At 46.6% G+C, this 24,972-nt stretch overlaps 1 protein-coding gene across 5 annotated transcripts in view; it reads left to right on the top strand.

Moving 5' to 3' along the window:
• The window catches only part of TUFT1 (tuftelin 1), a 49,165-nt gene extending 28,423 nt beyond the window's left edge, over positions 1 to 20,742 (top strand). For 2 of the 5 annotated variants that reach the window (XM_046011080.1, XM_046011062.1), the window contains 10 exons: positions 1,892 to 1,978; positions 2,520 to 2,609; positions 4,151 to 4,216; positions 7,702 to 7,815; positions 10,873 to 11,001; positions 11,624 to 11,718; positions 14,372 to 14,477; positions 15,925 to 16,008; positions 16,580 to 16,680; positions 17,294 to 18,901. In XM_046011080.1, the coding sequence (XP_045867036.1) occupies positions 1,892 to 1,978; positions 2,520 to 2,609; positions 4,151 to 4,216; positions 7,702 to 7,815; positions 10,873 to 11,001; positions 11,624 to 11,718; positions 14,372 to 14,477; positions 15,925 to 16,008; positions 16,580 to 16,680; positions 17,294 to 17,360 (939 nt within the window). In that variant the 3' untranslated portion in view covers positions 17,361 to 18,901. Of the gene's footprint in view, positions 1 to 1,891; positions 1,979 to 2,519; positions 2,610 to 4,150; positions 4,217 to 7,701; positions 7,816 to 10,872; positions 11,002 to 11,623; positions 11,719 to 14,371; positions 14,478 to 15,924; positions 16,009 to 16,579; positions 16,681 to 17,293; positions 18,902 to 20,201 lie in introns of those variants that run through there. The other 3 variants (XR_006819571.1, XM_046011073.1, XM_046011088.1) reach the window with 3 other exon arrangements.
• Positions 20,743 to 24,972: the final 4,230 nt, after the last annotated feature.

Below are 24,972 nucleotides of genomic sequence, written 5' to 3'. Positions count from 1 at the left end.
TCAGTTTAGGGTATTTTTATTGTGTTATTATTGTTTCTGGACTCTCAGTTGTATTCCATTGATTTATGTGTCTCTCCTAATGCCAATTCCACACTGACTTGATTACTGTAGCTTTGTTATTTTTGTTAACATTTTGTTAATACTGAGGCGCCTGGGTGGCTCAGTCCATTAAGCGTCTGCCTTTAGCTCAGGTCTTAATCTCAGGATCCTGGGATCGAACTCCGCATTGGGCTCCCTGCTTAGCAGAGAGTCTGCTTCTCCCTCTGCGATGCTCCCCCTGCTTGTGCTCACTCTCTCTCTCTCTGACAAATAAATATCTTTTTTTTTTTTTTTTAAGATTTTATTTATTCATTTGACAGACAGAGATCACAAGTAGGCAGAGGGGCAGGCAGAGAGAGAGGAAGGGAGGCAGGCTCCCTGCTGAGCAGAGAGCCCGATGTGGGGCTCAATCCCAGGACCCTGGGATGATGACCTGAGCCGAAGGCAGAGGCTTTAATCCGCTGAGCCACCCAGGCGCCCCAATAAATACAATCTTTAAAAAAAATTTTGTTAATATTGATTAGTATTTGTAATTTTGTTATTTTGCAGGATTATTTTAGCTATTCAGAGTCCTTTGTGTTTCCAAATGAATTTTAGGATCAGTTTGTCAGTTTCTGCAGAGAAGCTAGCTTGGATTTTGATAAGAATTATGTTGAAAGTATAGATCAATTTGGGGAATATTCATCTTTTTTTTTAATTCCACATATAAATGAAATTGTATGCTATTTGTCTTTCTCCAGTTGACTTATCTCACTTAGCCTAATACCCTCTAGTTCCATCCACATAGTATTTTTTTGTTGCTATTGTAAATAGAATTGTTTTTTTTTTATTTTTTTTTATTTTTTTTTTTTTTAGAATTGTTTTTAAATTTCATTTCAGATTGTCCCTTGCTAGTGTCTAGAAATACAGGTTTTTGTTTTTTTTTTTTTTTTGTATATTGATCTTATATCCTACAACCTTACTACAACCTCTAATAGTTTTGGAGTGGCGTATTCTATATAAATGATCACTTCATCTGCAGATGGAGATAGTTTTTCCTCTTTCTTTTCAATCTGAATGTCTTTAATTAATTTGTTTCTTATTCAAAGTCTCATTCAAAGGCATGGCCCTTAAAGAAAGCCAAACCACCCCATAATTCTATCAATGTAGTCATTGTTGTTATTACTTTGTTGTGTATCCTCTCAGACATTTTTCTTCATGTGTGTATTTTTTCAAAAGTTAAATTGTATCATATATATTCTGTCCTACAATTTGTTTGCCCCCCCCCCAACACTTTAATGCTTTAATGTTGGTTTGTAACATCTTCTGTGTCCATGAGTGTAAATGTCTGGTATTCTAATGGCTGCATAGTATGCTATTATAGACATACCACAATTTAAGTAATCCCCCATTGTGGGACATTATGCCTGTTTCCATTTTTGTAGTCATAAACAATATTTTGCTGAACATGTTACTACATTTTGGATGTCTTTTATAATACAGGTAATAAATATTTTCTTAATTGTGAGAGTCAAGCATGTATAGAGAAAAATGTGTAAATCTCTTTTTACAACTTCCTTTGCATAAATTTGCATATATATATATATACATATATATATATATATGTATATATATATATATATGAGTGTTTATGCCAGTTTGGCTAAATTTATTTCCTTAGGATAAATTTCCAGAAGTAGATTGGGTAGGTCAAAGAGTCAGTATCGTTCTCAGCCTTCTGATTTCAGTGGTCGAATTGGCACGCAGAAAGGCAGTCAGTTTACCTTCCCAGCAGCAGTGTACGAGCCTACCCATGTGCCATGAACTCACCAGGGGGTTCCGTAACTGAGTGGTGCTGTTTTCCTTATTGCAGGTGTACCTGAAGGGGCGGTCTGGGGATAAGATGATCCATGAGAAGAATATCAAACAGCTGAAGAGTGAGGTGCAATACATCCAGGAGGTGGGCCCCCCTCCCTCTGTGGGAACCTCCCATGTTTTTGGCTCCTTTCTTTTGTTGGGTCTGGTTCTCTCCCATCTGCTCCCTTCATCCCCAAAGTGCTACCAGGGCCTCTGGTGTTAGGTATCATTTCCCGCCCTTCCATCAGTCAGCCAATCCATTCACCAACAGTAGTTATCGACTACCGTGTGTGCAGTACTGTACTACCCCAGACATCGTCTCTAAGATTGCCCCCACTTTTCCTGACCCTCCCCTATAGCTCTTGTTGGCTCCTTGGCCCTTGTCATCATGTAATAACATATTACATGTTTCATGTGTTTGCCTTTCGCGTTGTGTGTCTCTGCAACAAAAATGTTCGCTCCGGCAGGCAGGGTTTCCTGTTTGTGTAGGAGGGACTTGCCTGGGGTCCCTCCTGCCCCCAGTCAGTGCTGAGGGCATGACCTGGCTCACAGGAAGATGGGGCAGGGATGGACACAAAGCTGGGTGAGGTGGTACGCTCTCTTTCCTTTTCCCAAAGCTCAGGCTTCTTGCCCTCCCCTCCCAGGCCCGGAACTGCCTGCAGAAGCTCCGGGAAGACATAAGTAGCAAGCTTGACAGAGATCCGGGAGATTCTCTCCATGGACAGGAGATACAGGTAACATGAAATGGTTGATGGTTGGATCCTCATGGAAGAGGTTGTTCCGGGGAGTCCCTTTTGCCAGTGAAGTCATGGGTGCGGAGTCTCCCACCGTTGCCAGGAAAGGCGCAAATACAGGCAATGTTGGCTTTCTCAGAGCACTCACGACCTTCGTAGTGCTCTCCAGCTGGTGGGCACTGGTGTTTACACCTATCAGCCTATAACAAGTATACGTGTTCCCAAAGCAGTGTGTAAAAACAGAACTTATGTAAATAAAATTAACATTAAGTTATTGATGAAAACCTCTTCCCTGCGAGGATTCTGTGATCGGTCTTTTTGCAACACGGAGTCTCATGAAGCAGACACTTGCTTATAAATGTAAACTTCTCATAAGTCGATCTTGCTTAACTGGGGTGGCACCATGGTGTGAACTGGAGGTCTTGGTCCTTGTGTGTTATTTGTGTATGTAGCTGTCTCTACCCAGGCCCAGAAGCTCCCTGAGGTTAGGGTTCACCCCACCCCGTGTTTCTGTAGCCCCACATTCAGCACAGGGTCAACAATGCAGAAGGTCATCAATAAATGTCATACTGAACCTATTGGAGAGGTCTTCTTGAGATGTATGAGTAACCCTGTTACTCTTGCTTTTTGGCTTTTCTAAAATTGGAGGCTAGAAGTGTGCTCAGGAGAACAGACCCGTCTCTTCCATTTCACCCTCATCCTCCTTTAGATGTTGAGTTGTATATCCTTCATCTGTGTTTTGTTCGGGGAATGGTGGGGGGTAGTCTTTCTCCAGCAGCCCCTGCCCTCATTCTTCTGAGGGAAACAGTGACCTGGAAGCTAATGGCAGCAAGGTTCCTCTCTGGCGTGAGCATGGACAAGGCTTGTGTGGTGTTTCTCCCTAATTCATTTTGCTGTGATAGAAGGTAGGACTTTCACTGCTCGAGCTCACATCTGGCAGCTGGAAGGTGCTTTTTGAGGTGATTGAAGAGCCTGATGTGCCCAGAGACAGGCCCGAAAGTCCAGGGCCCTTGCTTGCACAGACCAGCAGTCATATGATGAATAATCATGCTTTGGGCTGGAAAGGATTACAGCAAAGGCCGCTTTGCCTTCTGCTTTGTGCTTCATCAAACCTTGTCAGGATCCCTGAGGGGCAATGGAAGCTCTTTGTTGGTGGCAGGCAGCTGCATGTATTTCCTGGGCTTCCAGGAGTCAGCCTGCATGTTCTTCTGTGTGCTGAAAGGTTTTAGCCTGGGGTTCCCCTCATCCTCCCCACAAGGCTAGGTAGAGTATTCGCTTCCAAGGCCACACACGTTTCTCTACCGCCTTGTCCTCTCCATTTTCCACAGAGCACTCAAAGTCTTTTTTCTCTTCCTGCCTGCCCTCCTACTCGCCTTCCTTCCTTTTCTTCTTCCTCTTCCTCCTTCACTTCCCCTTCCTCTTCTTTCTCTATCTTCTCCACCTCTTTCTTTTATTCTGAGATTTGAGTTCTTCGGATATTAATGTTTCAAAGTTGGTTGTTTGGGCTGTTTTAACTACTGATTTTATTTTCCTTTGAACAGGTGGTGTTAGAAAAGCCAAATGGATTAAATCCAAGCTCCACGACCCAGTATAGCGGCCCACCTGAGGTACGTAACAGGGAAAATGGTAACTACTTCATTGCCAGGAGGCAGGATAGCTTCCTCCCTGATCCCCTTGTTACCACTCTTCCTCTCTCACTAAAGGTAAGAGTAAAGTTTCTGTGAAAATTCAAACAGAGAAACAATACAAACTGGAAATTCTCCTTGCCCAGTTCCACTCCTTTGAAGGATCCACTGTTAACAGATTGAAGTGGGTGGATCCTTTTAGAGCAGTGATCTTGGCCTTTGCTGCTGATTGAAATGGCCCTGGGAGCTTTCAGGAGACAAGCCTGGTGTCAGCCCCAGAAATTGTAATCTAATTGGTCTGAGACATGGACTGGGCATTGGGACTTGAAAAAGCTCTTCAGGGGGAGGCTTGCTGGCTCAGAGGGTAGAGCATGCAACTTTAATTTTATTTAATTTTCTTTGTTTATCTATCTATCTATTGAGGGGGGAAATGGAGAGAGGGAGTGGGAGAGAGAATCTTAAGTAGGCTCCACAGTCAGTGTGGAGCCTGACTTGGGGCTTGATCTCACAACCCTGAGATCATGACCTGATTGGAAATCAAGAGTTGGAGGCTTAACTGCTTGAGCCCCCGAGGCACTCTGAGCATGCACCTTTTGATCTTGGGGTTGTGAGTTAGAGCCCCATGTGGGGTGTGGAGATTACTTAAAAATAAAATCTTAGAAAAAAGAGAATATATCTCTTTAGGGGATTCTAATGTCTAGCTAAAGCTGAGTATGTTTTTCTTTTCTTTTCTTTTCTTTCTTTTTTTTTGTAATCTCTGCATCCATTGTAGGGCTCGAATTTGCAACTCCAAGATCAACTCCAAGATCCCGAGTCTCGTGCTCTTCTGACTGAGCCAGCCAGGCACCCTCTAGTGTATTTTTCTATACATAGACCACCTTATCTAAATAACATATGCCTGTTTGTTTGTATATATATATTAATATATTCATACATACCATTGACACATGTATAAGTACATTTGTATAATATACACATACTTTGCACAGATTCAGGGTCATGATAAATACATTATTCCTTGCTTGCTTTTCAATTTTTTTTGAACTGTAGCTTCCATCAACTTAAAGTTTATTAAATTTATAGCCTTCTCTCTATGTTAGTACATGTAGATCTACCTCCTCCTTTTGAATAATGACATAGTGGTATTTCTTTCCATGGCTGTCCTTGTTTATTTATTAAAATTCCAGTATAGTTAACATACATTTCACAACATAATTTCAGGTGTATAATATTGTGACTCAACAATCCTATGGATTGCCCAATGCTCATCCTGGCTATCCTTTTTGAAAAAAATTATCCCCCAGCTTTATTGAGGTATAATTAAGAAGTAAACATGGTTATCATTGTTAGAAAAAAAAGGGCGGCGGGGCCTTTGTTATTACCTTTTGTGATTATGTAATAAGATATGCTTATCATAGAAAATTTAGGAAATTCAGAAATAAACGTGAAAGAAGAAAAAAAGTCATTTGAATCTACCCAGAGAAAAAAACAGTTTTTTAAAAAAATTAACATATAATGTATTATTTGTTTCAGGGGTATGGGTCTGTGATTCATCAGTCTTGACACAATCCACAGCACTTACCGTAGCACATACCCTCCCCAATGTCCATCACCCAGCCATCCCCTCCCTCCCACACTCTTCCCTACCAGCAATCCTCAGTTTGTTTCCTGAGATTAAGAGTCTTTTATGGTTTGTCTCCCTCTCTGGTTTCGTCTTGTTTCATTTTCCCCTCCCTTCCCCTATGATCCTCTACCTTTTTTCTCAAATTCTTCATATCAGAGAGATTATATAATTGTCTTTCTCTGATTGACTTATTTCGCTTAGCATAATACCCTCTAGTTCCATCCATGTCGTTGCAAATGGCAAGATTTCATTTTTTTGGTGGCTGCATAGTATTCCATTGTGTATGTATATATAGCACATCTTTATCTATTCATCTGAAAAACGACGGTTTTAAATGCAAAAGTGTATTACAATATCGAGATTGTACTGTATATGGCATTTCTTTCTGTTTGTTTGTTTTGTTTGTTCTTGATTTTATATGCAGAGCTTTTTGTTTTGTTTTGTTGTTGGATTGTTTTTGTATGGCTCTGGAGTGCAGGTCTGAATCAGATCTACCCATTCATTAGGGCATATTATCATCTCTGGTCTCATAATGACCTTTTACTTTTTTTTTTTTTTTTGATTCTGCCTACCCTGCTAAAAGGTATACATTCTAATATATTCAATGTATGGCTTAGATATGTCCGTGTTTTCAATTTTCATAATGAATTTTGTTTTCCTTTTTACCCAACACCATGTTCTTAGGATTTATCCATACTGCTGTACTTAAATCTGGTGTGTTTCTAACTCCTACATGCAGAGTTTTGTAACTAACTTTTTTCTCTTCATATTATACCATGAACATTTTCCATGTCATTAAATAGCCTTATTAGAACACTGTCTGAAATAAGCACATAGTGGTTTGCTCCAGGAGCTTTTAAATTGTTTTCACCTGCTCAGCAACTTAGGTATGGATTGAGGGCCATGAACTGGATAACTTCTTGATGGCTAGAGTTTGGCATGTTGTGATTCTAGCTGCTCACTCTAGATGTGCAGTTTGAATTTTTTCCCTTCCCCTGAATCACCATAGTTGGCAACAGGTTATAATAACACCGGTACTATTTGTTCAGCTTTTTCTCCTCACGAGCTCTAAGCCCTGCTGGATATTATCTTATATTTGAGTCAGCCTGTGAGGCAGGGCATGGTAAGGCGTCTTCTCACTGCTTCACAAAGGCCCACTGGACTCAGTGATGGTGCAGCGACTAGGGCCCTGCGGCCTGCCTCCCAGCTGAGAGCTCCGTGCTTCCTGAAGTGCAAGACAGGGAAACATTTTTCTGTCAGACTTGCTGGGAGCTGGTAACTGGGGGCAAGACCCCACCTGTCAGCACAGTGCTAACCACCAACCCACAACTGGGTGTGTCTGGGCGAGACTTGTGGTAACCTCGATGAAGAATCGAATCAGATTCCTTGTAGTTGGTTGGGCGTTTTTGCTCTTAACCTGCCCATCCATCAGTAACCCTCTATGTGCTGGTCTCTGTGCTAGCTGCAGAGAAGACCAAAACGTGTGCCTTTGAGGTGCACCCCTCCTGGTGGGTGTGGCCCAGTCCCTGCCCTTGGGGCACTGTAGTCTAAAGGGGAACACGGTCCCCCCTTTCAGAGAACTCGTCTGATGGAAGCAGGACCTACAGGTGAGGATGGCAACAGCCTACCTGTTAATCCATTGATACCTATATAAAAATTACTGGGTGTGTCCTAAAATCATCAGGTGAGTTGAGGCTAGTTGAGTTCCTCAGGATATGAAGAAAGAGTGTTTTCGTGTGAATAACTCGGTGATCTGGACAAGAGGGCCCACCTGTGTGTTGCAGGGGACCTCCTCTTACACAAACACAGGGCCTTCACCTTCTTTTCCCTGCTCTGACTGTAGGTAGATGCCTACATAAGCGAAGATGCCGAGAGCTTGAGGAAGACTGTGCAGGACCTGCTTGTCAAGCTGCGGGAGGCTGAGCGGCAGCATCAGTCAGACCGAGTGGCTTTTGAGGTGAGATTCGGGTTTCGAGGAGAAAGTGCCCCAAGGGTTGGGCTGCTGAATATAGGGGCCATGACTTAGCATGAACTTCATGTCTTTCTGGCCATGTGCCAGCCCCTAGAGAGGCCAGGCTTTGAGGCCTGGGCACTTTCCTGTCTGCTTTTCCATTCCTGGGCATTTATAGTTTTTGGTGTTCAAGTCGAGTCCGTGGTTTAAAGGTTGGCACTTTTTTCTCTGCTGAAGTTGAGTGGTAGTGCTGGTCTGGGATAGTGGGTAACTCAGGGGCCGTTACTCTTAACCACAGTAAGAATTACTGGGCTCTAGGCAGCTCACAGGCAGGGACTGTTGCTGTCAAGGTCACCCATGTCTGGCATAACATCTGACGTAAGGTGGGTACCTCTTCAATGTGGACTGGATAAGTGGGTGAAACAGTATGGCTGTAGAAAGATCTGTGCCCGTGGAGTCAGAGGACTTCTTGAAGTCAAGTCTTGATTTTATATGCAGAGCTTTGTGATCTGGAATGAGTATTTCAATTATTGTTACAAAAGTAATACTAAATTATTATGGAAGATTAAAAAAGTACAAAAGTCTGTTGAGAGTGAAAGCCCCCCACATAAAAGTGTGTGAGGGCTGCCATACTTTTCAGTAAATTCTTTGAGTATAAAATGAAGTACACTGGTAAGACACTAGGCTTTTGTGTGAGATTAACCATCTGTTATCTGCTACTGTTCATCCACATGTAAAGAATTTCTGTGTCATAAATATGTAATGATAGGATGTGCCCTGCCCAGGCATGCCAGGAGCTGGTTGTAGGAAGAAGACTGAATGCTTCTCTTCCATGGGACTGAGAGAGAGAATTTTTAAGAGGGATATTGAGGGGGAAGAAGAAGGCACAGGGCTAATCAATTGCCTTTAGAGATGATCAATTATTTGAGCAAGTAATTTAACCTAAGTATCAGTTCCAAATTATGTAAAAAGGGGTCATTTTAAGTATACAAGTGTGGTCTGTGAATTGAGAGATAAGACATGTAAGCATATTTATTGCTCCGAAGGATTTTAGAAACATAAGATAACCCTGTATTTTTCTTAGTGATCAATTTAGTTAAGCGGGTTTTGCTGACTGGAGCAACAGGGACAAATGTGGCAGAGGAGTATGTTTTTTTCCCTTTGTGATCACACGGCAGAGTGTGAGGATCAGCCCATGGCCCATTAACACTGTGCTCCGAGGACACACCAACCTGCGTGCAGTGTTAGGTACAGAAGTGAGAGCTTTTGTTTTTATGTTCCTGTCCGTGGGGCTAGCCTGTTCCAGGCTAAAAAGGGACCTTTGGAAGCTTTTCTCCGTCTTTGCTAGTAAATGAAACTCTCTGATCTACTTTTCTATAAAGGGGGTAGCAAGGGCAAGATTGTCAATTACCGTGAAAACAACCTGCCAGTGAGCATGGGTTTTCCGTTCCACCAGCAGCAGCCTACTGTCAGGAAGGGTTCGCAGAGAGTTGGCTCTGCACAGGGCTGGTGTGCAGCATGGATGTGTCCCATCCCACGTCCTCCTGGGCTTTGCTTTCTCTTCCCTGAGTCTGACTTGGGGAAGGGTCAGACAAACTGGCGATTTTGGTGTTCTGTTTTCCCAGGGCTGCGTGGACTTTTGAGAGGTTATGTGGATTCTTCTGTAGCAACTGACTGGGGAGTCAGTGTGGGGTAGCTGGGAAGAATTGAGATGAATAATGAAGTCATTGTGTTCTAGCATTGGCTCTGTTATTCCCTAGCTCTGTACGTTGGGTAAATCAGTTGACCTTTAGTTGCAAAAGGAGAGGATTAGACTAGATGAGTACCAATTCTTCTCATGACATTAGCAAGCAGTAACTGTGTGCTAGGTACCAGGCTGAGCTCTGGAAATGTAATGGTTCTTGCCGATGGCCCACTGGGGCGTGCACACAAGTGACACACAAGCAAAATCCCCTCAGTGCTCTAAGAAGGAAGGCCACACAATGGAAGGACTACTCACTGGGTATGGAGGCTTTTGGAAGAAAGGATATCTAAGCTGAGACCTGAAGTTGGCATGCGGGAGGAAGGGAGGCAAGTTCTTCCTTAATTTTTCATTCTAAAATTCTGCTTATTTCTCTCCCAAAATTGGCTGTCATCTTGGAAATGAAACAATTCTTCCTGGTGCCCTTCTAGGTGCTATTTTGGCCTTTTTTTTTTTTTAAATTTATTTATTTATTTGACAGAGAGAGATCACAAGTAGGCAGAGAGGCAGGCAGAGAGAGAGGGGGGAAGGAAGCAGGCTCCGTGCTGAGCAGAGAGCCCAATGCGGGGCTCGATCCCAGGACCCTGGGATCATGACCTGAGCCGAAGGCAGAGGCTTTAACCCACTGAGCCACCCAGGCGCCCTATTTTGGCCTTTTTATGCAGGCTGCGGTATTGCTTGATGTGAGGGTGAGGAAGAGTGGGAACACAGAAGGAAGGATGTGGAGATATGCTCCCCTGGATTCTTTGTGTTTGCATTTATAGGAAAGTCACAGCCCTGGGTTAATCTTGGGTGGCACTGGCCAACTGGGGGCGGGGGCAGAGGAAATGTTGACAAAGTCTACCATCTGGAAAGCGCTAATGGGTTCCAGATGTCACTCTAAAGTAGAGCTGGATCAGGGGGCCTGGGTGGTGCAGTCAGTTAAGTGTCTGACTTGGTTTCAGCTCAGGTCGTGATCTCAGGGTCATGAGATCGAGCCCAGTGTCCAGCTCTACACTCAGTGTGAAGTCTGCTTAAGACTCTCTCTCCCTCTCCTGCCCCTCCCCACAACCCCACCTCTTGCATGTTCTCTCTCAAATAAATAAATCTTTAAAAAATTTTTTAAAAATACAGCTTGATCAACTATGTGCCAGTGAACCCTGGAAGTGGAGATACCTGCTGGTTTCCCAAGTCATCCTAGAACCATGAATGGGAAAGAGGGGGGTGCCTCCCTTCCCCCATCACTGTGCCCTGGGCCCTGGGTCCTGGGTTCTCTCCTAACGTTTTTATCCACGTTTGCTCTTTCCCCTCTATCCTCTTCACCCATCTGCATCCTGTCTTAGGTCACACTCAGCCGGTACCAGAGAGAAGCAGAACAGAATCAAGTGGCCCTTCAGAGAGCAGAGGACCGAGTGGAGCAGAAGGAGGCTGATGTTGGAGAGCTCCAGAAGCGCCTGCTAGGCATGCAGGCGGTAATAGTTGGAGTCCTGCCTTCAAGGCCTAACTCCTGCGCTGGGAGAAGGAGGGGGTAGTCCTGGGAATAACTGAGACCACTGTAGTCTGCTTTTCTGAGCAGGACCAGTAAAACACACTTCACCGCTTCCTCAGCAAATACCTTCGAGAACCTTTTTAGCCTTTAAGGAACAAGAGGTCTTTCTCTCTGCTAAGCTCAGCCCTTGCTAACTAGAATTGTTTCCATTTCAGTTGGGTTCTTGTAGAGCTGCCCTTTATGGGCTTGTGAAGTGTGCTGAAAAGAAAAGAAAAAAGGAAAAGACGGGACTGCTCTTAAGGAGCCACAGGGGCTGGTTTCCCAGGGACTGGCAGCCATAGCTGCCAGATGGGCCTGGATAACACAGGGCCAAGCTCTCTGTCCAGGGAGCTGGGTGAGGCTGGGAAGTTTCTGTGTGCTGAGGGTGGGAAGGGTTATCCCTGACAGGGGAGGGTGCCCCAGCAAACCAGCTTGGCCTGCTGCTCTTTGGCAGCTGTCCCAGGCCCAAAAGGGGCTGAGCCCCAGCCCTCAGGCCCCTATCACCCTAAACACAGAAACCGTTGCTACCTCCTTATCCTAGATTTTCTTCCCTTCGGCCCATTCAGGAGCATCAGGCCTTATTGGTGAAGGTCAGGGAAGGGGAAACAGCCCTGGAGGAACTTCGGAGCAAGAACACTGACTGTCAAACAGAACGTGAAAAGTAAGGGCCCATGTTCCCCGGGGAAGCTGGGGTGCAGGGAGGGGAGGGCACGCCATGCAGCCTGCAGCTCGGTGGTGGCCCGGCCTGGGGAAGAAGCTGGAGCTGATGTCAGATCTTCCAGCTCTGACTCACGGTGTGGCTCCTCTGGGTGGGGCCCTGCCCAGGGAGATACTGTTTGGGAGGCTGCCATCTTGGGGGAGTTCATTTTCCACAGAGTAGGAGCCTAAAGAAAAGGCTTCCACGGTGTTAGCGCCAAAGTCAAGTGGGAGCTGGTGAAGTTCCTGCTGTTCTGGCACATCATTCCACAGGCTGTCACATGGGACGCGCCTGTGGTGGTATTGCACCACAGTTTCCGTCCCTCAAAACAAAGGCTGACTGGAAATTATTTGAGGGCAAATCAAATAACTTCCTCACAAGTCATGCTTCGAAAAATACAATGAGCAGCTTCATGAAGAGATTCGGAACTTCCTATCCCTTGAAGCTACTCCAGCTGAGAACCAGGGGTCTCTGGGATCCTTTCCGCTCCAAGGTGTTTACAGATTCCCTCTGATCAGAGATCCCAGGCCCTATCAGTGAAACCTACAGAGCAAAGAATAGGCCATTTTGTACCTTTAAGGATTTGGAAATTTTTTTATGCTGCTGGCAATTAATAAGTAAGACCTCAAATGGTAAATCAAAGTTAACATCAGCATCTTGGGCCTACTCTCCATGGTGTGAGTTGGATTTTTTTTTTAATTTTTTTTTTTTTTTTAAAGATTTTATTCATTTATTTGACAGAGAGAGAGATCACAAGTAGGCAGAGAGGCAGGCAGAAAGAGAGGAGGAAGCAGGCTCGCTGCGGAGCAGAGAACCCGATGCGGGGCTCGATCCCAGGACCCTGAGATCAAGACCTGAGCCGAAGGCAGCGGCTTAATCCACTGTGCCACCCAGGCGCCCCTGAGTTGGATTTTTTAAATTCAACAGACATCACCTGGAGGGCCTTCTAAGGCATTTCAGGATGAACAGATATGATCTTTTTTCTTTTTCGTTTTAAAGATTTTATTTATGTATTTGACAGAGATACCGCATGAGAGAGCAGCACAAGCAGGGGGAGTGGGAAAGGGAGAAGCCGGCTCCCCAGGAGCATGAACAGCAGCAATAACCACCAGGTGGGCCTGGATAAAGCAGGGCCAAGCTCTCTGTCCAGGTAGCTGGGTGAGGCTAGTAAGTTTCTGTGTGCTGTCAAAGAGCACACAGAAACATCTTACTCCATGGAAAATGAACTCCCCCAAGATGGCAGCCTCCCAAACAGCAGGGAGCCCGATGTGGGGCTCGATCCCATGGTCCTGGGATCATGACCTGAGCCAAAGGCAGATAGATGCTTAATGATCAGAGCCACCCAGGCGCCCCTACAGACACAATCCTTGCCTGCTTGAACCCCACAGTCGGTGAGGAGTATCTTCCCTCCTTCGGGATAACCTCAGTCCAGGCATGGGAAATGCAGAGACTGGGCTCTTTTTTTGGGCTCAATGTCATCACGGAATTGTTTAAAATTATTCAGCACTCCTTCTTTCCCAGCAGTGGTGCTTATGGGCAGGTGACTGAGAGGAAGCATCAGGAGAAACAGAAAAGACACAGATAATCCAAAACTGAAGCTTAGGAATGGCACAAAATGGCTATGCACCAAAAATGTTAGTTTTCTTAGTAAAAGGAGACTGGTCAGTAGGGCACTGGAGAGCTGAGGGTGGACACTCAGACTGTGTGAGGCTTAGGGAGGATGTCGGGGCTCAGAGTGCATTAAACTCCACCCCCATCCTCACCAGGAGCCCTGCCCTCCTGCTGCCTCAGGCGGGAGCGGAGAGAGATGGGTGCTAGCAGTTTGAACTCCTGGACACCCTGCCTGGTCGCTGGACCTCTGGGTATCTTGGCCCAGTTGAGAAGATGCAGAGAATATAGCAGTCTCTGGAAATCAGGAGATTTAGGAACACACTTGAATCTTATCTCCCTCTTTTTTTTTTTTTTTTTAAAGATTTATTTATTTATTTGTCAGACAGAGATTACAAGTAGGCAGAGAGGGAGAGAGGAGGAAACAGGCTCTCTGCCGAGCAGAAAGCCTGATGCGGGGCTCGATCCCAGGACCCTGAGATCATGACCTGAGCTGAAGGCAGAGGCTTTAAACCGCTGAGCCACCCAGGTGCCCCTCTTATCTCCTTCTTGACACAGAGTCCTCTCCAACAGCTTGATGGCATTGGGTATCATACTCCCAGCTCCCACCCAAATCTTTCCAGGAATGAGGAGCTCATTACACCTGAGGCAGGGCATGTTCTGACAGCTTGAATGCTGAGAAAGTCTGTCCTGTGTTAGCATGAGGACTGCTTCCCTGGACATCAACCTGTCGGTTCTATTTGTACCTTCTAGAACTTTCCAGAATGACTTATCCATTCTTACCTCTCTGAGTGGCAGTTCCCTTGTTCAGACTAGCTGACCTCTAGCGAGGCTTCCACCGCACTATTCCAAGGTGTCCCAAGCAGCTCCTCCTTGTGGCAGACCACTGGGGCATCAGGCAGAGGGGATCACGGTCATGGATGCCCCCCAAGCCCCAGGTTCTTTCTGTGACTGGGTAGAGAAGTGCATCTTTTCCCCCTCGCCTCAGCTTTCTGTTCTTCCTGCCCAGGGCTGCCAACCTGGAAAAGGAAGTGGCCGGGCTGCGGGAGAAGATCCACCACTTGGATGACATGCTGAAGAGCCAGCAGCGGAAAGTGCGGCAAATGATAGAGCAGGTAAGCAGCGCCCGCGTCACCCCGTGCCACCCACCCTCTTGGGAAGTCACCACGTGGGGCCCGGCCCTGTTTTCCTGTCAAGTCTATGCCTTTGCTGTTCATGCTCCTGGGGAGCTTGGCTAATAGTCCTTATATTAACACATTTATGCGGCACCTGGGTGGGTCAGTTGGTTACATGTCTTCCTTCAGGACAGGTCATGATTCCAGGATCCGGGAATGGAGTCACAAGTTGGGCTCCCTGTTCCCCCTGACTCATTCTCTGAATTTCTCTTGCTCTCTCTCAAATAAATAAAAATTAAAATAAAGAACAAAGGAAAAAAAAAAACAAGAAAAACATTTATGGCTACCAGTTACTAGGTTCGAGTGATTGGTATTTGCTTTTCTCCCATCTTTCCCCTTTGGCTTTAGTCATTTGCCTTCTGCTGGGAAGGAAGGAGAAGGTTAGTCTCTCTTAAACGTTGAAGAGCACTGGTAAATGAATAATGAAGTCACAATAAAGTCACTTATCTGGGTGCAGATTATCAACCTTTGAGCCCCACAGCAGATTTTCTGCCTTCCCTGACCAAACTCAGGATATGGTGTTTTGCAGAATAGTCTTGAGAATTTAGAACACCCTAACTGGGAGGGCATATTTGCTGCCTGTCAGCTCCACGAGGACTAGGATTTTTCTCGTTTGTTTCCTGCTATTTTCTGGTGTCTAGAACAGAGCCTGTCACATAGTAAGCACTCAAGAAATATTTCGGGTTTTTTTCTTTTTTTTTTTTAAGATTTTTATTTATTTTAGAGAGAGGGAGCACAAGTGGAGGGGAGGGATAGAGGGAGAGGGAGAAACAGGGTCCCCGCTGAGAAGGGAGTTCTATGTGGGGCTCTATCCCAGGACCCAAAGGCAGATGCCCAACCAACTGAGCAACCTAGGTGCCCTGACAGTTACTTCTTTTTTTTTTTTTAAAGATTTTATTTATTTATTTGAAAGACAGAGATCACAAGCAGGCAGAGAGACAGGCAGAGGGAGAGGAAGGGAAGCAGGCTCCCTGTTGAGCAGAGACCCCGATGTGGGGCTCGATCCCAGGACACTGGATCATGACCTGAGCCGACAGCAGAGGCTTTAACTCACTGGGCCACCCAGGTACCCCCTGACAGTTACTTCTTGAATGAATGAATGAATGAACAATGTGTATTTCTCAACATCAAACGGAGTGGGTTTTAAGCCATCCCTGATTTTGGATCATCAGGATGGTGTTCTCACCACCCCTCCCCTCACACCCGGGATAATCAAGAGCTCAACATGGACTGAAAGGAGGCTTTTCTCGAAAAGCTAAGAAAGTCATGTAAGAGGTGCAAAAGTCTGCCTTTTGCTTCTTCTGGCTCCCCAACAGCAGGGGGAGGTTTGACAAGCATATACTGAGTCATTTTAAAATGAACCCCGTTGTCTCCCACATCTTTGCAGCTCCAGAATTCAAAAGCTGTGGTCCAGTCAAAGGATAACACTATCCAGGAGCTCAAGGAGAAAATCGCCTACCTGGAAGCAGAGGTGTGTGCACTGGGCAGCCCTGGGAAGGGAGCAGGATTTTGAAGACAAGACCGTACATAGGGAGGGAGAGAGATTCTGGAGGGTGTCTGCCTTGCCTGGCTGCTGCTCCGAAGTGAGCATCTGGGATCACTGTTGTGGAGTCAGTGCTTTCTTGGTGAAACCTGTCCCCACTCTAAAGGGACCCATCATCCCGTGTCATGAGCTTAGTAGAGGAGGAGATGGCGGAGCTGGGCTGTGAAGGGGGAGGCCTTCCATAGGAGGGGGTCTTGTGTTCTCCACAGCTAAGGTGGTGGCCTCGATCAGCTCATGAGTTCTTAGTCTAATTCCCCCCTTTTCTGAGAGCTGGGGAGGACAGCAGGGAACGATCAGTGTCGCACAGAATTCTCGAAGGGAGGAAGCAGAGCGAGAGCTGGAGGAAGAGGGTGGTCAGGCATGGTGAAGATGAGGGAAGAGAGTAGAGGGTACCCTGGTGGTGGCACACATGGCAGGGGTAGTGGGGACTGCAGCTTAGACAGAGGTGCAGAGACAACGTTGCAGCTGACTGACTCTGACCCCACAATCTGTATTATAGAATTTAGAGATGCATGACAGGATGGAACACCTGATAGAAAAGCAGATCAGTCATGGCCATTTTAGCACCCAGACCTGGACCAAGACCGAAAACTTGGGCAGGTGAGTGGGCGTGCCCATGGTGGGGCCCGGGTGAGGAGTATGGGAGGAGGGACAGAGCTGTGGGAAGGAAGGCTTTAGTGCTGAGGCCAAGGACAAGGCTCTTTTAAATCCTGCTTCTGCTCCCAGTGTCTAATCTGACCTGTTCTGCACCTGAACCATTTTCTAACCAGGTCGGAGTAGAGCCTGGTAGCACAGCCCCAGGGAGGCTCACAAAACAGCCTCTGGATGCAGATGGACCCCCTGAAATTGTTTGCAAAAATCATGGAGGTGTAGCAAAGTGTGTATTTCTAGAGAGACCCTTTTGTTTCCAAGAGACTCACAGAAAGGTCCCAGATTTTGAAATCAAGATCTTGAAATCAAGAATCACAGCTAGACCCACTTCTCAGCTATTGAACTACTCCCTGTTTTTCCGCCACCCCTGTTCCCCAGCTAGCAGCACCCCCCACCCCTTCTCTTAGATGCTGCTGACAGTTACGGTTCTGAAGTCTGAGAACCAAGAACGCAGCTGGCACTGATGTGTGGAACCCAGGGCCGGGTGGGGGGCCAGACACGGGAGGTGGCTGCATGTGGAACAGGCGACAAGCAGCACTCAGTGTTTGCCACTTTCTTTCAGCGTGAGGATATCCAAGCCCCCCAGCCCTAATAAGCCCATGCCTCTTATTCGAGTGGTGGAAACATGAGCAGAAGAGCGGGACGCTGCTGTTGCCACCGCTTCTCGCCTGCGGAGAAGCCGTCGCCCCTGTAGGCTGCTCGCCCCGATTTTGACTTCCTGACTGATCCCTGGCTACATTCAGGGCTGGGGGTCCATGTGTCTCACTGTTTCCAAGCGCCTGTCCCCTGTGTGCTGGGCAGACAGAGGATGCACACCTCTTCTGGACACTGCAGCCCTTGGAGGACGTTCACCCACCAGCGAGAGCCAGGGTAGTATCCTTATTCCTGTAGTTACTAGTTTTCTCTGTAGTAGAGCCACCCTTCTCTTGTAGGCTGGAGTTCAGCTGCCCCAGGATCCAGGCCCTCACTGGGTCGGGAGTGGTGGCAAGATTTCCCTCACCCAGAGAAGCTGGAGGCACCAAGGTGTGCAGCGAGGGGAGGGTGTCCGGGGAAGGCGAATGAAGTTCCCTCCACAAACACAGCTCAGTTCTTCACAACTCATTGTTTGTTTTTCCACTGGCTCTGCCCTCAGCCCCTGCCGACCCGGGCCTCTTACAGACAGACCTAGGGCGACCTGTCATGGCCTGGGGCAGAGTCAGTGAGCTGCAGCTTTGACTGGCCAGCCTTGTCTTCCTGGGAGAAGGAAATGTACATTCCGGGAGTAGCTTTTAGTGGAAAGGTTCTGTGGGGCCACAGGGAGTAATGTGTGACTTCTCTCTCTGGGGAGACTCCCAGCATCTCTTAGGGTTTCCCCCTAAGATGCAGTGCAAGGTACACCTCAGTCTTTTTGACTCAAGAGCCTAAAAACTGTTTTCACTGGGTTACATTGATCTCAGTGAAACTCTCATTATATTTATTTTGCTAAGTTATTGGTGTTTTTCCCTACATCTCACATTTGATTTAATACTAGAGTTTTATAGCCTTCTCTTGTGGTCTTTGGATTTGCTCCGTGCTGAGAAAAATGTGTTCCCACTGGACTTGTTGATTTCAGAAGTAAATCTCTCTCTTTTCCTTCTACCTGCTTCTTTCCCTTCCTCCTTCAAACCTGATTTGAACCTCAGGGGGGGCATGCATATTTGTCCTGAGGCTTTGGGGTCTGAGTGTGTGTTGTTTGAGGGAAAGGGGTAATCAGGACTCTTTTGGGGAGGGATTGAGTTCTTCCCCTCAGCCCTCTGCACCCTCTGCTTCACAATCCATCTGTTTCCCTGGCTCTGAACGACTCTGACACTCATCGTGTTTTCTTTAGGGCTCTTCCTGCAGCCTCAAGGAAGAGATATGTGTCAGAATGTGGTACTACTGTAGTGCACAGAAACATTCAAAGTCAACATGGGTTAAGTCTTTAGGTCCTCTTTGGCTCAAAACCAGAAGCCTGAGCACTGTGTTTCTGTGTGCTGGGACTGGGTGGACAGGCCGGGGCTGTCCAGAGTGCCATGCTGGTATTCCTCATTCACTTTCCTCATTTGTAAAATGAGGGGGTCCGGATAATCTCCATGGGCCCTCCCAGTTCTGATGTTTTTTTCCCGTGGCATAGTCTTTGTATGGCAAACTTAATAAAATATGTTAAATGTGTCTCTTTGAGCTGCTGGCCTGTTCCCCCGCTGCCCCACCCCACTACCCCCAGCTTTTCTGGGAGGATGAAAAAACATGATTTTAGTGCCTGTTGAAGCTGGGCCCCCAGTTGTCCACATCTGGAAGGAACGGGCCAAGCCACCCAAACCCTAAAGGACTGTGGCATTCAGAGGAGTTAGAACGTTCCTCTGAAGCAGCTCAGCTTTGTGGGCTGGGTCTACATTGTAGGAGATGGCCCCCAACTATGGCCCTGTCTGAGGTGGTGGCTTTGTGGGAACCCTACAGTTAGCCAATATGTGTCCTCCTCGATGGGAGAGAAGAACTGGTCACAGCGGAGATTCTGTGTTCACTTAGAGATTCACCAATCAGCATGGGAGGAAGTGGGAACCACTCCAGGCCCTTTGTGGAAACGCCCAGCACTCTGGAAATGCTGACAGCAGCCATTTAAGGATTCCCCGTTTGGCTCTCTCTGGGCATCGTTCAATTAGTCCACTGATCTTTTTCTTTCTCTCTGTCAAGAATGTATTTGACTGCAGAGCCCCTTGGGGCATAGCCAAGTTTACACAAATCTTTCCTAGACCAAAGAAACTAGAAATGCAGCTGCCTTTATTCCCTGGCCCCTTCCCTCTAGTTCCCCTTTCTCCTTCACTGGGAAGCATGGAAATTTTTCTCTTAGGACGTTTCTTCCCCCTTCTACTTGTCAGCGAATTCACATCCCAGGTTTCAGAATGCACTGGAAACCTTCCATTGCAGACACAGGTCTGTGCTCTGATGGCCCAGGGTTCTCTTCTTTCTTTGGCAGTCTTGCTTGACCTGGGTCTATCTAGACTGTGCTTGTTCACAGAGTAAGAAGAGGGTGGAAGCCGGGTGGGGTTGCCTGTGGTGCCAAGACTTGGAAGGCTGGAAGGCAGGAGTGAGTATACTGCCTTACAGGAAAGGGATGCTCTCACCCAGAGCCTTGAGAGTTTTGTGGGATGTGCAGAGACTTGGATTGGAGATAAAGAAGTGGTCCAGAGACTAGAACTGGGGCTCTGTGAAAGTCCTGGGACCAAACCGTACCTTCCTGTATATATTTGCCCCTGTCTACTTGTCTCACCATTGAAAAGGAGCAGGGGCTTACTCCCAAGGCTAAGGAGGAACAATGGGAAGACAAAGCCGTGGGAAAGCGAAAGGTCATTTATGTCTTAGCAACCTTTCCAATGGAGAATGAGAGAGGGGAGGAGGACATGGAGCCCAGAGCCTGAGGGTGTGGTGAGCAAGCTGCTCCTTGATTTCAGCAACCTGTTTATTGCCTGTGTTAGGTCACTGGTAAGCCAACTCTTCTGTGCGGCCTGATGATTTTGTGGAGGGAAGATTGAATCTGCCCACCCGGGACCTTTGCCATGAAGGCCTGTTTCTTTGAGCTGGGTGCTGAGAGCTGCCCGGACACGCAGCCGTCCGCAACCAGCTTCTTACAAACCTGGAGCATCAGCCCCAACATGGGAAAAGCAGCTTTGTAGGAGCACTCCTCGGCTCCCGCATCCCTTCACGTGTACCCTTCTGCAAACAGAAAAGAGCCCAAGAGGGACATGGTATTGCAACCAAGAGGTGCATGGCAACTTCTGGAACTTTTATTTCTTTTAGTTTTTATTTAAGTTCCAGTTAATACACAGTGTAATAGTAGTTTCAGGCATACAATTTAATGATTCAACACTTGCACACAACACCGGGTGCTCTGCATTTCTTAATCCCCATCACTTATTTAACGCATCTCCCCACCCACAGCAACTTTTTTTTTTTTTTTAAAGATTTTGTTTACTTACTTGAGAGAGAGAGACAGTGATAGAGCATGAGTGGGGAGGAGAAGGAGAAGCAGGCTCTAGGGGACTCGATCCCAGGACCCCAGGATCTTGATCTGAGCCAGAGGCGGACACTTAACCAACAGAGCCACTCAGGCGCTGCTCGGCAATTTTTTTTTTTTTTAAACTAAATTTCTAAAGCCCGGGTGCCTGGGTGGCTTAGTGGGTTAAGCTTCTGCCTTCCACTGGGCTCGGGTCATGGTCTCAGGGTCCTGGGATTGAGTCCCTCATCAGGCTCTCTGCTCAGCAGGGAGCCTGCTTCCTCCCCACCCCCACCTGCCTCTCTGCTTGTGATCTCTGTCTGTCAAATAAATAAATAAATAAATACATTTCTAAAGCCCAAGTTGGTTTGGTCCTGGGATTGGGTCCCTCATCAGGCTCTCTGCTCAGCAGGGAGCCTGCTTCGTCCCCCACCCCCACCTGCCTCTCTGCCTGCTTGTGATCTCTGTTGGTCAAATAAATAAATAAATAAATAAATAAATAAATAAATAAATTTCTAAAGCCCAAAGTTGGTTTGCGTATCTTCATCTCTATTTAAAAGAATCTTCACTATGGGGGCGCCTGGGTGGCTCAGTGGTTTAAGCTGCTGCCTTCAGCTCAGGTCATGATCTCGGGGTCCTGGGATCGAGTCCCGCGTCGGGCTCTCTGCTTGGCGGGGAGCCTGCTTCCTCCTCTCTCTCTCTCTCTCTCTCTGCCTGCCTCTCTGTCTACTTGTGATCTCTATCTGTCAAATAAATAAATAAAATTAAAAAAAAAAAAATCTTCACTATGAAGTGTTCCAATATTTACTCTGGAAAGATGCTCTTGATAAGATATGGCTTAAAACAACTTAATCTGACCAAGGAGGGCAGTGTTCCTTGGGGAACTGAAGAGGCCTCGCGTCTTTAATGAGCTCTTCAGGATGTGTTGCTGTTTTCTGTGGGGCTTGTAATAATCCCCTGGGCTCCCTCATTCCTCAGAGCCAAGCATCACAGAGCTTGGGCCTGAGCTTGTTCAGGCTCTGACCCAACAGCAGATGTTAGCCTAGGGCCCTTGACCTCTTTTCCATGCTTCGATTTAGCACTCTGGCTTTACAAGGAGAAAGTGTGTCCTGTCTTCCCTGTCCCAGTTCTGAGCACCATGGCCTTGAAACTCAAAGTTGGAGACCTAAATAGTTCCTAGACCCTCCTCCAGGCTGAGGACAAAGGAGATGTTTCTTATAGGTGAGTGATAGCTCTGTGTGCTCTGCAGGTTGGCAATGAGACTGCTTTGAACTCTCAAATGTGTGTGGCCTTCCAGCTGCAATCTCTCTTCCACTGGAGCCTCCTGGGACGTGGGACTGAGGGTGGACCGTGACAGGATAATGCAGTTCCTGGCAAGGTCTTGGTCACCAAGTTGTAGGCCACAGGATCTCAGACAGCGGAGGGAAAGAAGTCACTCATCCCCATCACTTAATCTGCTAGCTGAGTGCTGCTTACACACCTAGGCCTTTCTTCCCTCTCCCCGGTATTCTGGGTACTGTGTCTGCAGGAGTTTGGGGACCCTTATACCTCTTCTATGTGTCTCTCTCTGTGTTTGTGTGTGAGCTGCCTGCTATGGAAAACCTATTGTTATGGGGGAAAAATCTGAAAAACTCTGTCGTTTAGGAAAACCTCTGTTTTCCACCTACGTTTCCTCTGTACTACTCCCATAAGACACTTCACTTCTGAGGCTCCTGGTCACAGAATGGGTAGGCTTCCCCATCTTCCCCACTGAGGACCCCCGCTGGGCATCCTGCAATTTAACCTCATTCTGTCACCATCTGCCCAGAGACACCAGCCTCTCCCTCAGGGTAAGGGCTCAACCCACAGGACTGCTCCCTACGTCAGATGCCAATCACAAGTAGCAGCTCCCCAGGTTCCCACAACCGCCTTTTAGCTTAGATTAATTTGCTACAGTGGATCGCAGAACTCAGGGAAACATCGAAGTTTACAGTTTATTACAGGACATGATAAAAGATACAGATGAACAGCCAGATGAAGAGATACCGAAGGCGAGGTCTGGGAAGGTCCCAAGTGCAGAAGCCTCTGTCCCCGCAGAGCTGGAGGAGGGGTTGATGCACGCCACCCTCCACGTGCGTACGTGTTTGCTGGCCTGAGAGCTCTTGGAGCCCCATATACTATTGGAGGGTTTTTGGAGGCTTTCTCAAATAGGCATGGTCAGTTATTAACTCCCATTTCCAGGCTCTCCTCTCTGAAGAATTGGGGATGAGACTGCAAATGCCAAGTTTCTAATCACGGCTTGATCTTTCTGGGACCAGCCCTCGCCCAGGAACTTGCCCAGAGTCACCTCACAAGAACAAAGATGCTCCCAGTGTTCTTCTATCACTTAGGAATTCGCAAGGGTTAAGGGAGCCCTGTGTTGGGAACCAAGGCCAAAAACCAAATATGAGAACAAGAAATGTTCCCAGTGCTCTTATCACTTAGGATATTACAAGGCTTTTAGGAACTCTGTGCCAGGAACTGAAAGCTGAAACCAATATGTATATATATTTTTCTGTTATCTCACAACTCGTCTATATTACAGACCTCTCTTCTTGGATCTATTGTAATCTCAGGGTCAAGAGGACAGAAATTGACTACCTTCCCAAATAGTGCTACCCCGTTCTCTTTCTCTTTGTAAAAAGAGTCACTCTCTTCAGTGAGTCAGGCTAGAGACTTTGGGCTGTCTTTGACTCCTCTTTCCATTCCTTCATCCCTTGTGTCCAGTTGGTCAATAAGTCCTGACGCTTCCTTGTTTGAAAAATCCCTCAGACTTGCCTCTTCTTGTGTCCACAGCCTTGTCTCAGTCAGCCTTAAGAGCTGGATTGCCTCAGAAGCCAGTGCTTGCTGGTTTCCTACCTTCTAGTCTAACCTACCCCAAGCCCATCCTCCTTACCACCATCATTTGAATCTTTCCCAAATACTAGGTTCATCCTATTAGCTGAAGGTTCATCCTTCAGCTAGGATAAAAAAAGACTAATGGGAAACAGGACAGTCTCTAAAGATGAAAATCTACCTGTAAGAGGAGGGGCAGATTTACTCCATCTGGCTCCAGAGGGCAGAACTTGGGTCTGTGAGTGGTTTTGGCGGGAGACAGCCAACAAATGAAAGAATGCATTGACAAGGAGAGAGTCAACTGGACTGTCCTGCCAGTTGGCAAGATTCCCTGCAGACACCAGTAATAGCACAATTTGAAAACACCCTGAAGTATAAAATACCTAGAAATTGGGGCACCTGTGTGGTGCAGTTGATTCAGCGTTGGACTCAGTTTCAGTTCTGGTCATGATCTCAGGATTATGGGATCGAGCCCCGCAATGTGCTCCGCGCTCAGCAGGGAGTCTGCTTGAGTTTCTCTCTCCCTCTCTCTCTGCCCCCTGCCTTGCTCACTCTCAAGTAAACAAATAAATCTTTAAAAAGATACCTGGCAATCGCCTTTATCGGAAATGTCAGTGAGTGATGTGAAGACAATGACCAAATTTTGTTGAGAAATATGGGAAAAGTCAATGAAGGAAAACTTCCCTGACTGGCAAAGTTAAAATTGTGAAGATGTCAATTCTTTTTTAATTTATTTCAGGCTTTGTGTAATTACAGTGAAAATCCCAATAGAGTCCTTTTATAATTGGCTATAATTATTTTAAAATTTATCTGGAAGAATAAATAGGGGAGATAGCAAAGAATATGTTGAAGACAGAGCTTAATTGGAAAGAGTATTAACCTTGGCAAATAGTAAGACATTATATAGCTTATACATCAATTTAATAGACTGGCGAGGCAAAAATAGACTCAATTTTATATAAGCCTTTAAAAAGAACCATGGGGGGCTCCTGGGTGGCCTAGTCAGCTGAGCATCTGCCTTCAGCTCCAGACCTGGTCACAGGGTCCTGGGATCGAGCTCCACATCGAGCTCTCTGCTCAGTGGAGACCCAGCCTCACTCTCTGTCCCCTCTGCCTGCTCTGCCTGCCCCTCCCCCTGCTTGTGCTCTCTCTCTCTCTCTCTAACAAATAAATAAAATATTTTTAAAAAATAAAAAGAACAAAGGGGAGAAAGGCATTTGAACAGTTGGTTAAAATTTGGGACATGGAAGCAGGTAGAGGACTCTATCCTTAAATAGTACAACTAAATAAATTCCAGGTAAATGAAATATTGTAAGTTAACTGTAGGCAGAAATATAACTTAATAACTCTGAGAGGGATCCATTTAGAATTTTAGTCCTCAAGGTCATGAAGGTATATGT

The sequence above is a fragment of the Meles meles genome, chromosome 1 (genome assembly GCF_922984935.1).
Source record: "Meles meles chromosome 1, mMelMel3.1 paternal haplotype, whole genome shotgun sequence".
NCBI lineage: Eukaryota > Metazoa > Chordata > Mammalia > Carnivora > Mustelidae > Meles > Meles meles.
Note: the sequence above shows the minus strand (reverse complement) of the source record. Positions and strands in the feature narration are given on the sequence as shown.